The sequence below is a fragment of the Urocitellus parryii genome, chromosome 15 (assembly GCF_045843805.1).
Source record: "Urocitellus parryii isolate mUroPar1 chromosome 15, mUroPar1.hap1, whole genome shotgun sequence".
NCBI lineage: Eukaryota > Metazoa > Chordata > Mammalia > Rodentia > Sciuridae > Urocitellus > Urocitellus parryii.
In genome coordinates this window covers 2,257,708-2,273,075 of record NC_135545.1, presented here as the reverse complement: position 1 = coordinate 2,273,075, position 15,368 = coordinate 2,257,708, and the positions used below count along the sequence as shown (strand labels likewise).

General features: G+C 58.6%; 1 protein-coding gene across 4 annotated transcripts; it reads right to left on the bottom strand.

Annotated features, from left to right (window-relative positions):
* Window positions 1-3,011: 3,011 nt before the first annotated feature.
* On the bottom strand, window positions 3,012-14,513 carry Tnnt1 (troponin T1, slow skeletal type). Of its 4 annotated transcripts, none has more exons than XM_077793122.1 (14): window positions 14,439-14,513; window positions 13,257-13,299; window positions 13,143-13,156; window positions 12,899-12,925; window positions 12,747-12,779; window positions 11,935-11,956; window positions 9,823-9,886; window positions 9,534-9,650; window positions 9,264-9,341; window positions 7,453-7,566; window positions 6,511-6,620; window positions 3,928-4,018; window positions 3,762-3,802; window positions 3,012-3,150 (listed from the first exon to the last, which is right to left on the bottom strand). In XM_077793122.1, the coding sequence occupies exons 2-14, from the start codon at window positions 13,286-13,288 to the stop codon at window positions 3,105-3,107; spliced, it is 789 nt and encodes a 262-aa protein (XP_077649248.1). In that variant the 5' UTR covers window positions 13,289-13,299; window positions 14,439-14,513; the 3' UTR covers window positions 3,012-3,104. The 4 variants fall into 4 exon arrangements, with proteins under 4 accessions (XP_077649248.1, XP_077649249.1, XP_077649250.1 ...); XM_077793123.1 differs by having other exon boundaries at window positions 11,935-11,953; XM_077793124.1 differs by lacking the exon at window positions 12,747-12,779.
* Window positions 14,514-15,368: the final 855 nt, after the last annotated feature.

Here is a 15,368-nt window from a genome sequence, read left to right as displayed (position 1 = left end):
CCCGGCCACGGAGCCCTCCGGGGAGTGTAGTCCCAGCTCCCCCGCTCTCGTTGCACGGTGGGATTTGTAGTCCGGAACGAAGTGCTTTAGTGGGCTTGGAAAGCCGGTGGGGTTTTTTGTTGTTGTTGTTGTTTAATATTTTTTTAGATGCTGATGAACGTTTATTTTATTCACTTGTTTATATGTGGAGCTGAGAATTGCACCTAGTGCCTCACACATGCCAGGAAGCGCTCTGTCACTGAGCCACAACCCCAGCCCGGTTTCTGGTTTTTGGTTTTGGTTTTTGGTACTGGGGATTGAACTCAAGGACGCTAAACCACTGAGCCACATCACCAGCCCTTTGTTAATGTTTTTTTTGTTGTTTTTTGTTTTTTGGGTTTTTTTTGTTGTTGTTGTTTTTTGTTTTTGAGACAGAGTCTTGCTAAGTTGCTGAGGCTGGCCTCGAACTTGTGAACCTACTAACTCAACCTCGACAGTCCGGATTTATAGGCACAGGCCACTGCACCCGACTTGGGCAGTGGTCTTAATAGTAGACCCAAGACAGAAGCATAGCTTGGTGTTAAATATCCCGCACCCAAATCCAAACTAGGAAGGATATGAACACTTTGATATAGGAACACAAAAAAGCTGCCAAAATCTGGATAGAGGTGATAAACTTTTTCCCAAGGACACTGGAGCAGCATGTCCACTATGAAATCCTTTAGCTTATGCAGAGACGCCACTGATGCCATGAGGCTGGGGGTGGCAGGTGGTAGATATAAAGAGTCAGTCCCATGGATCTTGAGTAGTAGTCGCGGAACCCCAGCCTCCTTTCCTCGGGTTAGCAAGAAGTAAATCGTCATGGTGCTGTGCAGTGCGGGGGGTATGTGTTTCTGTGGCTCTTCCTAATTGTGATGTGTTGAAATTGTGTGTGTTTATGGTCCTGTCTGTGGTTGGACGTGTCTTGTTTACAAGCACTGCGATTGTGTTTGCAAGGGTTCATGTAAATATGTCTGTGTTCTTGCAACTCTTATTATTTATGTGCAGGAAAGACACTTTGAGGCATCTGGTCAGCCCACTCAGTGGTCTGTGAGACACGTCTCAGCATAAGCGCTGTTAGTAATCTTCACATCAATTGCTAGCTTTCTACTTCAAAAACTTCTTTTTTTATGGACCTTTATTTTTTTTTTTTTTATCTTTATGTGGTGCTGAGAATTGAACCCAGTGCCTCACACATGCTAGGCAAGCACTCTACCACTGAGCCACAACCTCAGCCCTCAACTTCTTTTTAAAAATCCTGTTCTACCACCATGGTTGCGACATCCAGCTCTGGATTTGACCATCCTGAGTTTGAATCTTGTCTCGACTTGCTTCCTGGCTCTGTGACCTGTGGCTAGTCTGTGCCTCCTGCAGCTGGAGCGATGGTGCCAGCATCATGCACCTTCACCCTCAGCCCACAGCATAAATCTCCCTCTGTCTTTGTTTGTTTGTTTTTGCACCAGGGATTGATCCCAGGGGCTCTTAACCTCTGAGCCATATCCCCAGCCCTTTTTGTTTTTTATTTAGACAGGGTCTCACCTTGTTGCTTAGAGTCTGCCTAAATTGCCCAGGCTGACCTCAGACTTGCAATACTCCTGCCTCAGCCTCCAGAGCCACTGGGATCACAGGTGTGGCCAACATGCCCAGCTCTGCCCTTCTCTTTTTGGCCCTGAAGTCCTCACACTTCTCAGGACTGCTGTTTTCTCTCAACACTAACAGTGGAATTTTGGTGCTTTACCTCAGAACCCCAAGGCCCCTCTAACTGCTAGCAAAAATAAGCTCAGAACGATAAGAAGAAACGTTTCCCTCTTCCCCTGTGATGGCAGAAAAACAAACACTAGTCTGCACAGTAAAGATGGTTGGATAAGCGGGTGAACTGAGAACACAGAAGTAACAAGCCAACTCCTATAAGGCTCAGAGCAGAGGGGAGACTCTGGTGTCAGCTCCAAGCTCTGATTTTAAAACTCTCCTTAGAAGAGTTATTTGCACAGAGGAACAGTTTAAGAGAGATTATATCATCAGGGACATCCAGAGCTGGCCTGCCTGGGACACACTAAGCTGGGTCTCCAAACTCAGCCCAACAGGAAAGAGACTTTGCAACAGGTGTCCCCAGGAACAGTACCCTTCTGAAAGCTGGCTTGGCTCTGGGCCTGGCGGAATCCTCCCAGCACACAGCAGTTGCAGAGAGGGAGTGCAACCTGGGTGGGAAGCCGGCTCTTCCAGGTTGCTACCTGTCCCTGCTCCTGTCCAACCACTGTCCTGTGCTCCCCTTCCCCCTTTCCCATAGGTCAGCTCCATGATGATGGCAGTGATGGCCTTTTCCCTGTTTCTCTTCCACCACTGTAGCAAGAACCTGTCTTTATGTCTGTAGGATGTCCCTTTATGTCTTTATGTCCCTTCCAGAGACACAACCAAGTCTGACTCATAAGTTTGTTCCGACCCCTAAGAACCTGGGCTGTGGTCCTTGGGAAGGAAGTGAATGAGTTCCGTGTGCAGGTGCTGAAGTCTAGACACCTGTGTTGGAGTGGAAGGAACTGGCCAGGTCAGAGCTGCTCGACGCCCATAACTCCTTCTTCCTCAATAACACAGCCCTTATTTTGTCTGGTGTGGAAAAGCACCCGCTAACTGAAGACTGAGCCGTGGATTCCCACATCCCGGCCTGGCCGGGGGATGGCGCTGCCCTGGGCTTCTCGGCTGTCCTGCTCGCCCGCGCCTTCCCTCGCTGAGGACCTGCTGGGAGGTACCTGCCTTTGGGAGTGATGGGAGTGCATAGGGTCTTGGAGGGCACCTACCCAGGGAGGAATTCTGGGTCGTGGGCAGCCCTTTTCTCTTCCTGAGCACAGCTTTGCAGAGTAGCTGTGGGTGTCCACCCCTCGTGGAGTGCCAGGGTCCCACCGCACATCATTTTGGTGCTTCCTGGTGACTCTACCAAGCAATAGCTACTTGTCAAGCACAAGCGGATCGCCCACCCACATTAACACCAGAGCACTGAGCAGGTGCCTCGGGGGAGCCTTTATTTCAAGCCACAGAGAGGCGGAGCCCTCCAGCGCTCCCGGAACCTCGAGGGGGGCCTTCCGAAGAACTCCTCACTTCCAGCGGCCTCCAACTCGGCCCTTCCCTGCCCCCTTCCGGCTGTGGGACAAGGAGGCAGTATCAGGAGCTGAGGCTTCCCAGCCTCTGAGATGGGCACAGGCCCTTAATTCAGGATTCCACCAGGGAAATGCCCACCTCCACCCAGAGGAACAGGTGGGCAGATTGAGGGAGCACGGGAATGGGGGCCTGTGGGCGAGTTCAGGGTGACCTGTGGCAGAGAAATGCCCTTGGGGAAGGGTGGCCTGCGGGTGGGCGACAGGAGAGGCAGGGCGGTGGGGGGGGTGGCAGAGAGTAAGAAGCGCAGGACATCTGTAAAGCAGGCTTTCTCCACCAGGCACGGGTGACCAGGAGGCTCACTGTGCATTGTGGGTGTCGTGCAATCTCGACAGGGGCTCCACCCCCTCGACACCAGGTTGTGACAACCTGAGTGTCCCAGCACTGCATATGCCCCTGCGGATCAAGATCTCTGCTTCCCGCCCCAGGCTACAGGGACACAGAAAAGGGACTGAAACCGGAGAGTGGAGACAGGACAGAAAAGGATGCCCTGAGAGCGAGGGACCAGGGAGAAAGCGGGGGATCTGCCAAGAGGCCTGGGTGGGAACCCGCTGCGCTGCGGCTGGGGGACGCTGGGACATGAGCCTCGAACTTACAACTTCTGGGCGTGGCTGATGCGGTTGTAGAGCACGTTGATCTGTGGGGGCGGGAGGCAGAGGCTGGGAAGGCCGAGGGGACACCCGCCTGCCCTGCCCTTCCCTGCCCCTCCTGCCGGCCCTGCCAGCCCCAGCCAGCCCGGCCTCCAGCAGGGGAGGCGCCCACCTCGTATTTCTGCTGCTTCAGCTTCTCCATCAGGTCGAACTTCTCGGACTCCAGCTGGTGTATCCAGTCCGACAGCTCCTGAGCCTTCTCCCTGGAGAGGCAGGAGGGCGAGATGGAGGGGAGCCAGGCCGAGCCGCTTGGGCCCAGAGAGGCTGACGGCACCGCAGAGCCGCACAGCCAGCTCCAAGCTTGGCACTGTCAGTCCTGGAAGCCAAGGACTTTCCATCTATGCTCACTCTCTCAGCTCCCATGGTCAAGAGCTGCAGCCCCAGACACGGGAAGCCCAGGCTCCAGTCCTGGCTCTAGTCTCTCATTTATGACCATGGCCCAGGGACTTCTCTAGAATCTCTAGGATTCCTCCCCTAAAAAATGCAGAAATAAAACTGAAGCAAGGATGGCTGGCTGTCTACCAACCGTGCCCATTTCCATTCTCCCTTTCTTCTTGGGAAACAGAACCCTGTGCCATAGGCCCAGCGGACGGGCAAACTCTCCACCCTCCTTGCAGGTAGGCGAGGCCAATGGGATCAAAGTAGCTCACTGGCTTCAGCAAAGGCCTTGTGGCTCTTTCCTTGCAACCTCCTTCTGCTGCTTGGTGCCCCAGCAGCTGTACTGGACCATGAGGTGATTTCGAGGATGGGAATGTTGGACTAAGAATGGTAGAACAAGAAGACAGGCGTCTGCGTCTCTGGGGATTACACACCAGCCATGGACTACTTTCCTTCAGATTTCTTCTACGTGAGAAACAAACCTCTGTGGTTTAGGCTGCTGTAGGCAGCCTCAGCTACTCCAGGCCAAATCTGACCGAGCAAGGTCCAGGGCTCTGAGCCACAGGGGGTGAGGCAAGGCGTGTGAAGTGCCTGGCACACAGGGAGCCCCCGGAGAGCCAGCCCTCCTACATCTGTTCATCATCATTAGCATTCCTAGTCCTCTTTGGCTTCCCCGGGAGCCTCTCCTCCATGGGGTACAGGTGGTCCCCCGGGGGTGCAGGTCCCTGAATTCCCTCCACAGTACCACCCCACTCCAGCCGCAGCACTTCCATTGTGTTAGCAACTGTGTGGGATCCGGCAATCACAGAGCAGAGGGTGTGCCCCCTCTAGCAGGTACTACAGTCACACGACAAGGGAGCTCGGCACCTGTGGGGTCCGTACAAAGTCCTGCTGGATACTGAGGGACACCTGTATTTTATTTAAAAGGCGTATAGCCCCTTATGCTTCAGTTTCTCTCATCCAATACATGAAATTTTGTAACTTGAGATTCTCAAAAAATACGATTGAACTTGAATTATGAGTAGGTGTGTAGCAGGGGGAAGGGGGAAAAGGAAGAAATAGGAAATATGAACATCATCACCACATTGCTTTACGCCAGGCCCCGTGAGGGTCTTTACGTGAACCATGTGTGGGGAGGGTGGACACACAGCACAAAGGACATCCAAGCCAACCTGTGCAGCTTGGGAGGCTGAGGCAGGAGGATGGCAAGTTGGAACCCAGCCTCAGCAACTTAGCAAGACCCTGTCTTAAAGTGAAAACTAAAAAGGGCTGGGGATGTGGCTCAGTGGTTAAGCCCCTGGGTTCAATCCCTGGTATAAAACAAAACAGGATTTCCAATCCCCCTGCAGCACCTGGCCCTGGACTATAAATCCCAGCGTGCCACAGGAGTGCGGGAGCCGGGACTAATGGGGGCCCAGGCGGGTCGCTGACACCTGGCTGGGGCCCCTGTGAGACCCTGGACTTCTCTGGACTGGCCCTGCGGACTACATTTCCCAGCGTTCCTGTGCACACTGCCCCAACTCCAGTGAGCCGCTCACCTTGGTAATTTGAAAGTGTATACACCACGGAAATGGGCAAGAGCTGAGCCTGGACTCCACCCCAGGACAGCTGACCATACACCTTTACCATCAAATCACTTCACAGCACAGTAGCAAATACAGACCACCACACCAAACTGCTCGGGTTCAAGGCCCGGCTATTCCACTGCTTGCTGTTCAGCCCTGGAAAAGTTGCTTCACTTCTCGGTGCCTCAGGTTCCTCACCACGAACGTGAGGATGCCAACAGCACCCACCTCATGGCTGTGAGTCCCCCACAGCGGACTGCTATTTATTGTCCTCACCACACTGACCCCCTTTGCTCTCATAGAATCCTTGGGCCAATGAGAAGCAGGAGTCGGAAGCTAAAGCTCAGATGACCCAGCCCCTTCGGAGCCCAGGCCAGCGCACCACAAGACACAGGGGGCCCAGAAGGACAGGCCTGGGGACTGTACCCTGCGGAGCAGGGGGAAGAGAAGAGCGTGCCAGGCCACAGGGCTCAGCCGGAAAGTCCCACCAGACGGCGGCTTGAGCGCGGAGGAAAAGGAGCCCCCAGCACCTCAGAAACAGCCGTCCAGCCCCAGGCCAGGCCCCAGTCTCCATCCAGGGGCAGCCTGGACGTGGGTCCCCTGGAGCCGCACGATCCAGAGGGCAGCAGGAGCCAGAGCGGCTGCACATGCCGAGGTAAAGCAGCACCGGGCTCAGATCCAGAGCACTGCCCACCCAGGCTGAGCCAGGGTCCCTCACGTCCCCTCCCGCACCCAGGTGCCCCGCCACACACCGAAGCTGGTCCTCGCCCATGTAGTCGATGTCCAGAGGCTTCTTCCGCTCCGACAGGATGCGCAGTTTCATCTCCCGCCCTGTCTGCCGCTTCCCACGCTTCTGCTCCGCCTGAGAGTGGGAGAGAAACTGAGACAGGCCAGGAGAGCAGGCCAGCCTCCCCCCGAGACCCAGGGTCCAGGCCCAGCCTCCTCCCTCAACCCAGGATCCAGGCCAGCCTCCTCCCTCAACCCAGGGTCCAGGCCAGCCTCCTCCCTCAACCCAGGGTCCAGGCCCAGCCTCCTCCCTCAACCCAGGGTCCAGGCCCAGCCTCCTCCCTCAACCCAGGGTCCAGGCCAGCCTCCTCCCTCAACCCAGGGTCCAGGCCCAGCCTCCCCCCTCAGACCCAGGGTCCAGGACCAGCCTCCTCCCTGAGACCCAGGGTCCAGGCCCAGCCTCCTCCCTCAGACCCAGGGGTCCAGGCCCAGCCTCCTCCCTGAGACCCAGGGTCCAGGCCCAGCCTCCTCCCTCAGACCCAGGGTCCAGGCCCAGCCTCCCCCCTCAGACCCAGGGGTCCAGGCCCAGCCTCCCCCCTCAGACCCAGGGGTCCAGGCCCAGCCTCCTCCCTCAGACCCAGGGTCCAGGCCCAGCCTCCTCCCTCAGACCTGGGGGTCCAGGCCCAGCCTCCTCCCTCAACCCAGGGTCCAGGCCCAGCCTCCCCCCTCAGACCCAGGGGTCCAGGCCCAGCCTCCTCCCTCAGACCCAGGGTCTAGGCCCAGCCTCCTCCCTGAGACCCAGGGGTCCAGGCCCAGCCTCCTCCCTCAGACCCAGGGTCCAGGCCCAGCCTCCTCCCTCAGACCTGGGGGTCCAGGCCCCAGCCATCCTCCATCCAGAACCAGAAGTCTGGGCCCACCATTCTCTCCCCATGGAATATAGACTCCTGGCCCCTGCAGGCTGAACACACCTTGACCAGGTAGCCCCCAAAGTGGGCCCCCATGTTGGACAGAACCTTCTTCTTCTTGGCATCGTCCTCTGCTCTCTTCTTGGCCTCCTCCTCCTCCTTCCGCATCTTCTCCTCCTGTGGGGGTGGGGGGTTCACCCACTGCCTCCCTTCTCCCTTGCAGACTGAGGGGGAGGCCCTGGGATGCAGCGTAGGGAGCATAGGGAGGAGAGTCCTGCCTCCCCTCCTGGCCGGGCTCCGTGGCCATCCACACAGTCCTCCCCGGGGCTGAATGTCCTCCCAGCAAACACTGAAGAATGGGGGGTGCTGGCTTCTCCTGCGGCCTGCAGCCTGAATGTCCCCGCAGGCTCTGCTGTGAGCCTCGCCTCCCTGGTCTTGAGAGGAGGACACCTGTCCTCAGAGGCCAGAGGTGCTGACGCCAAGGTGTTGGGCATACAGAGGCTGGTGGCCGGGGCTGGGCTGGGGTTCAGTGGTGGAGCACTTGCCTAGCATGTAGGAGGCCCTGGGTTCCATCCCCAGCACCACAAAAAAGAAAAAGGGGCGGCCGGGCTCCAGGCACCACAGTGCTCCAGCGTCAGCAGGGCACCTGAGAGACCCGGGCTCCTGCAGCCGAGCCCCTCCCCTCTGAGGGGTGGTGGGACCATGGCTTCCGCAGGCCAGCCTTCTCCCCCCATAGCCAGCTGCTGCTGTAATCTGCAAACTTAAAGCAATGCAGTTCCAGGGTTCAGAAGCCTGAAATGGCCTCGCTGGGCCCAAACCGAGGGGTGAGCTGACCTGGTCCTCCAGGCTCCTGGGAGATGCCCTTCCCACCTTTTCTAGCTCCCAGGGGCAGTGCCCTCCCGCCGGGCCTCTGGCTCCCAAGGCAGCAGGCAGCATCTTAAATCTCCCTGGCTCTGGCCTTCCATCCTCCCCCTCCTGAGGACCCTGGCACCAGGGTGGCAGGAAGATGCAAATCCACAACCACCTTCCAGATCCTGATCTGGTCTCATCTGCAAAGCCTGCTGGCTGGGCACAGTTGCACAACCCACAGACTGTGGGCCTGGGGTGTGGGCACCTCGGAGGCATATCCTGCCTTCCACTGCACCCTGCTCTCAGCCTTAAACGGTGGGTTGCATGAGGACCCACTTCTTAATGCCAACACGGTGACATTTCAAACCACCCTAGCACCCTCAGGGGTCAACTGTGGCCAGGGCTCAGCTCTGTGGGGGAAAGAGCAGCTTCAATGCCTCCCTGGATTTGTGCGGAAAGCAGAGCAGAGTTTAGGCCAGGGCTGCTGGTGGTCACTCTGCAGGGTGATCAGCCATTGCAGTTTGCATGAGACTAACAAGATGTGGAAGTTTCCTGGCTAAACCCAGAAAATTATCAGACAAGCCAAGAGGAGAGTTGGTCACCCTAGTATTCACAGAAAGGTGACCAAGGATTGGAAGAAGAAAAGCTCTCTGGTGTCTAAGTCCCCCGATCCAACCAGGCCTGGAGCAACAGCAGTTCTAGGCTTTTTTTTTTTTTTTTTTTTTTTTTTTTTAACCAGGGAGGGAACCAAGGCGCACCTCCCCAGCCCTTTTTGTTTTGTTTTGAGACAGGGTCTCACAGAGGCTGGCGTTGAACTTGCAATACTCCTGCCTCAGCCTGCCAAGCGCCTGGGACCACACGGGGGCACCACCCGCCTTTCCTTTCTGCTGAACCCAGTTTGGGTTGAGTTTCCATCCCTTCCAACAGGAAGAGCCTTAGGTGATACAGCGCACCACGCAGAGTGTCAGGAAAAGCAGCACCCCACCAGGAGGGAGGGTGCGCCCCAGGGGAGGGGAGGCACCCACCGCCAGCTTGGCCTGCCGCTCGCGCTCCTTCTCGGTTCGGAAGCGCTGCTGCTCGGCTCTCTCCGCCCGGCGCCGCTCCTGGGGGCAGGAGAATGAGAGGGTGGGAGGCGCCCGGCCGTCCCTGCCCAAGCGGGGCCCGAGGGTGGAGAGGAGGCCGGAGCGCCCGTTCCCACAGCCTCCGCCCCGGCTCCGGACCCAGGGGAGCTCACGTCCCCCAAGATCCGTCGAGGAGCAGCGCGGGGAGGGCGGGCGCCCGGGTGCCCCACTCACAATGCGCTCCTTCAGCGCGATGAGCTCCTCCTCCTCTTTCTTCCGCTGCTCGAAATGCACGTCGATGAGCGTCTGCAGCTCCAGCAGGTCTTTCTCCATGCGCTTCCGGTGGATGTCCTGCGGGGCCAGGGGGACCCGCTGGAGCCGGCCGGCAGGCCCCCGGTGTCGGGGTCCCACGGAGGGCCCCCGCAGATGGCGGCAAAGCAGCGCGTGCGCGCGTCCAGCGAAGGCGGTGGGCAGCGCCTCCCTAACCCGCGGGGGCGCCGCTCTGGGGACGGCTGCTACTTACATCGAAGTCCACACGCTCCCCTTCTGGGATCTTCGGGGGGATCAAAGGAGGAACCACCGGACGGCTGCGGGGCAGGTGGGGACAGTGAGCGGGCCGACCTCCCAGACGGGGTTTTATACGTGATGACGTTTGAATATATCAGGTGGAATAAACTGTGCCTGGACAATTCATGTCACCTGCTTTGGCAGACATTTTTAAATGTGGCTAATAAAGCATTTCAATGACACCTGTGGCTTGTGTCCTGTGGGTGGGGCTGTCCTGGGAGTCAGCCCAGGCCCTCCTCTGATTCTCTGCCACCCGCACTCCCCACCTCCTTGGAATGCTCTCTTTCCTGATCCGCCTCCACCTCTCCCGCTATCCCATCCCCAGAAGCCTCCCAAAGAGCCTGCCCTCTGCTTCATTCACAGGACAGTGCCAGGGGCTTCCGTGTTCTCCCTGGTGTCGGAGGGGAATTGGTTCCAGGGTCCCCAGTGGATGTCAAACTCCACGGACTCTCGCCTTCCTCATATACAGTGGTGTAAGGCTGGCATGTGACTTATTTGTAAGTCACCCCTAGATAACCTGCAGTACCTACTACCATGCCGGTGCTGCGGACTGGTGTTGCTTACCGAGAACACTGTGTTGTTTAGGGAATGGTGTCAAGAGAAAAGCCTCTACGTGTTCAGTAGACACAATTGTTCTAACGTCTCTGATTTGCACCGGTGGAATTCACAGTCCCCAATCCCGGGGTTCCACTGTGCTGAGGCTGCGCCAACTCCATCTCCAGCCCACCTCTCTCCTGAGCCCAGACTCATGTTGATGGACACCTCCCGAACATTCTGTACCTCCCCATCCCGGGCCCCAGCAGAGCCCAGCAACTTCTGCAGGCTGTCCCAGCTCACTGTCCCTTTGTTCCCAGCCCAGAGACCCTGGAGGGCTGTCCTTGTCACCTCTCTCCCTTGCCCAACAGCTCATCTAACCACAAGTCCTGTCCCTTTACCTGGATTCTCTCAATCTGCCCCTTCCTTTACATCCTACAGCCCCCTGCCCCAGCACAGTCCTCTTTCCTTCCCACCTGAACCAACCTCCCAGCCTCCTCTCTGGCCTCCCTGCCTCCAGCTTGTGGCTCATCCTCCTTTAAGACTCCAGAGGGACCTTTCTAAACTCCTGAACTGAATCCTTCCTCAACTTGGCCCTACCCTAAATACAAGTCCAAGCCACTGGCCAGGATTCTGACCCTCCCCCATCAGGCCCCTGCCAGCTTCTCCAAACCTCCTCTCCTCTCATCTTCTCATACGCATTCAGCAGTCCATGGTGCCCTGGTTGTGCCCCATGTCTTCACACCCCTGGGCCTTTGCACTTGCTGTGCCCTCTGGCCTGATGCTCTTCCCCTGACAAACTCCACCCCCTTCTCCACAGACCTTCTCTGGCAGGGAAACTCATCTGCGTTCTCACGTGCTCTCTCCGCTAGCTAGATCTAGCCTTTCCATGGCTCCCCAGTGCCCTGGCCTCCACAACTCGGCTCCTTCTTGCACACTGAACTCTAGGTATAATGAAATTTGCACCACTTGCCATCCAGAATTGATGCTTCTGGTTTCCTTCATACTTGGATGGCTGCATCCTTGCATCTCCAAGCCTTGTCCCCAATGTCACTCTATGAGCTCCCACAGCCTCCACTGATCTGCTTAGCTTAGGATGCTCATTATGAGAATGACTATCAGTACCCTGGGCTGGTTTATATGCGGCCACTAGTCTCGGCACACAAACAGCCTTCTCTCCTACAATGTCCCTCCTACCTCCTGTCCACTAGAGGTGACTCCCAGGAGAAGCCTTCCTGGAATGCCCAGAGCAAGAGCAGGGCCCCCTGCCAGGCTCCTTTGGGACCTGGGATCCCATTACTGTCCCTGGGTCTATTTCACCATTATGGTGGCAAAGAGGGTCTGCCCTGCCACACACCGTGTGAGGTCCTGGAAATGCAAGCTGAGAGGTGGTGGCTTAGGTTGGGGTTAGGGTTAGGTTGGTCGCCTCATTCCCATGCCCTGTCTTTTCTACCTTTTTACACCCTACCTCTGGAGGTGGGGGAATGTTTAGGAGCAGTGGTGGGTACCCCAGCCCCGCCCCATAGAGTCTCACCTTGGTTTGGGGCGCTCTTCTTCTGGGGATAAAGGGGGATACAAAGAGACAATTAGGAAGAGTTATGGGGTGAAGAACCTGATACCCCGTAGGGAACCCCCAAGCTTCTGCCCAGGGCACCAGGGAAAGACTCAGAGTCCAGTTCTGGGGCAGGGGCACAGGGAGAAGAAAGGGGAGAAGGAAGTCGGGTGGCCAGAAGAGAGGAAGAGGATCACACGCATCGGATATACATTCAGCACTGGTGTGGGGGTCCCACCCCCTCTCCGGAAACCCCACGTCCAAACCCCAGACCCACCTCTCCTTATATGCCCAGAGCTCCTGCCCTCCTCCATCAAGACCCGGCGTGGCGGGATCCCCATCCCTGTCTTCTTTCAGGGAGTTCTGCTCCCGGCCCCTCCCCCCTTGGGACACCCCATTCTTACTAGGACCCTCGGTTCAGGCCCCAGCCTTTGAATGTATATGGGGAGGGAGAGAACGGGGTGGGCGAGGAGGCGGGGGGCGCGGCGGCGCCTCTCGGCGACCGTCCCACCCTTCCGCAAGCTCCTCTGGCTGGGGAAGAAGGCGGGGGTCGGTCCCTTTAAGGAAGGGAAAGCGCCCAGGCCACAGGCCATTTCCCTTAGCGGCCACCAGGGGGCGCGGGGCCCGCGGGGCTTAAAGGGCCGGGCTGCGGGGCGGGAGCTGGGGCTGCGGGGCGGGAGCTGGGGCTGCGGGGCCGGAGCTGGGGCTGCGGGGCCGGAGCTGGGGGTGCAGGGGCGGCGGGTGCAGGCGCCGAGGACGTCGCGCGGCCTCGGGAAGCGGAGCAGCCGCGTTACCTCGCTCTGCCACCGGCTCCGGCTCCTCGGGGGCTGGGAGGGGGACAAGCGGGGGCGGGGAGGCCACGCGGGCGGGGGAGAGAGGGGACAGCGGTCAGGCCGGGCGCGGCGGGGCGCCCCCTCCCACCGCGCGGGCTCGGCGCGGGCCTCACCTTCCTCCTCCTCCGCCGCCTCCTCCTCTGCGGGGCGACCACACAGCGTTAGGAGCTCCGGGGCGGCCGCGGGTGCCCAGACCCCGGGCTGCGGTCTCGGGCCCCGGGACACTGCGCCGTGGCTGCGGGGCGCGGGCGGGCGGGGGCCGGCCGGGCCCGCGGCGTCCCGGGAGCCACACCCGCACCGGCGCCCAGAGGCGGGGGCCGCCGAAGTCCCCACCCCCGGCCGCCGGTGTCGCCTCACCTTCCGCCTGCTCCCTGAGGACCGGGCAGGGGGAGAGAAGAGGGCGAGTTAGCCGACTTGGGGCGGGAGAGCCTCTCCGTCGCCGGGCCCGACCCTCCCGCCAGCGACACTCACTCCTCGTATTCCTGCTCTTCGGTGTCCGACATCCTGGTGTGACCTAAGACCAGAGGGAAGCGGCCAGTGGAGCGGGGTCCTCTAGGAAGAGGCTGGGTCTGGGCACCGGGGCATGGGGCGGGAGCGGAGGCTGGGCGCCTGGGCCTCAGGGAGGAGGGCTGGGGGACCTGGTGTGGAGGTGTGGCCCCAGCCTGGCACCGAGGCTGCAGGCCGCCCCCTCACACAGCTGTCTTCTTTTGTCTGGTGACAGGCCCCAGGGAACCCGATAGGAGTGGGGATTAGGAGGTATTGGAAAAGGGACAGTGGCCTGAAGACAATAGCTGCCCCACCTCTAGTGCTATTTTAGAGGGATGTCGTAGTGGGTGAAACTGAGGACATTTCCTAAGAAGGGATTTGAGGAGGGGGGGCCTTCTGTGACAATTAGTCACACCCGTCCCCTCTCCTACCCTCACCCCCCCCCCGCTGTTTTCTCTCCCACCTGTCTCCTCTTTTCACCTTCACCCCTATCCACCGACCGCGTGCATGCCACCAAGAGCAGCTTCTGTCCTCAGGCCTCATCCTGCCCTGAAACACCCAGACCCCCACCCCAGGATCCCCCAGGCCCCACAACACCCAGGTTAAGAGATGCCCAAATCCCCAAGCCCACAGATTCTGAGGCCCCTGGTCAGAAACAGCAAGTCCTGTATCTCCAGATTCTGAGGGATCCCATCCATGATGGTCCAGGCAGGAGCCTGACATCTTAAGACCCCCAGGCCTTGAGACCTCGAGGTGTGGGTAAAAAAATCACCAAACCCGTGCTCAGAGCCCAAGTTCCTGACACCCCAAACTATGCCATCACAGTTCCAAACCTTCCCATCAAAAGACCTCAGATTAGGAGACCCTGCCCCAGTTTCCATACCCTCAGAGTCTGAGTCCCCAAATTCTGATACCCAGACTGTTTCACCTTCAAGCCCAGGTAGCCCCAATTTCTGAGATTTTCCTGAACTCTGAGACCTCTGCAGTCCAAAGGAGGGATTCCTAGATTCTAAACCCACAAATCCTGTACTTTCCTCTCCATCCCCAGTCCCCCTGAAGTCTGAGCCTCCTGAATTCCCAGACCTCCAGACCTCTACCCCTCCCCACTAAAGCCCCCTCCCCCAAAGACAGGAGCCACGGAGACCACAGAGCACAGACCCCTGTTACCTAAGGCTGAGTCCGCAGATGCTGTAAACCGTAGACTGGGCTGTGCCAGGGCAGGATGCCTCTGGGGGTTTATAGCTGGTGGTTTATAGCTGTGGCTCAGCCCCGCCCCAAGTCAGAGGAGGGGAGAGAATTCCTTTGCTCAAACACATGTCCTTTGGCTCAGAGGCTGCCCTGCCCCCTTAGATTCAGGGTCCAAGCACCCTCTGGCTGCTCCCAAATCCCTTCCCCACCCGACAGCACCCCCCTGGAGACGCTGGCTGGATCAGGCACCCCCAAGCTCCCTTATAGCACCAGCATCCTTTGCTGTCAAATCCCCAGGCTGCAAATGAGGTCCCTGGAGACTCTCCCATACCTCCCTAGTGACAAAGGGGCACGAGGGGACGCTTCCTATTTCCATCTCTCTGTTCCCTCATCCTGTGTCTCTCTGGGCCTCCATTTCTCCATCCTCAACCCCCTGTCTGCGGTCTCTGCCTCTCATCTCCTAGCTTTCCATCTGCCATTCTCTGTGTGTGTCTTTCTCCACTCCTGTGTTCCCCTCTGTGTCTGTCCATCTTTCTGACTCCCCCTCCCCACCCCCACCTCTTTGTCTGTCACCCGGATTCCACCCTGGTGACAACAGGCACTAAAGACTGGCAGCAGGTGTGTGGGGGGAGGATGGGGTGTCATGCTCCCAACCCCCACCTCCATCTGACACTGATCTTTCCAGCCAAGCCATGACCTTGAACTCCAGGGAAGCCAGCCTGGGAGTGCAGGCAGGCTTGGGCACCCCTCCACCCTGCCTGCTGGAGACCGTCCCTCGGGGTCTCCATCTTTGTGGTTTTGTTTGCATGCATTTATCAGGGTGTCTCTTCAGGTCTCTCTCTTTGCATCTCTGGCCCCCTCTGTCACCACAGCCTCTCTGTCCCCGCCTCTCCCTCTGGCCTTGTATGT

Coding starts and splice junctions, on each gene's coding strand:
- Tnnt1 (XM_077793122.1), bottom strand. CDS start 13,288: ATGTCGGACACCGAAGAGCAGGAATACGAGGA. Junction 9,342..9,533: donor TCGCGCTGAAGGAGCGCATT/GTGAGTGGGGCA, acceptor TCCTGCCCCCAG/GAGCGGCGCCGGGCGGAGAG. Junction 7,567..9,263: donor AGCGGCAGGCCAAGCTGGCG/GTGGGTGCCTCC, acceptor CCACCCCCACAG/GAGGAGAAGATGCGGAAGGA.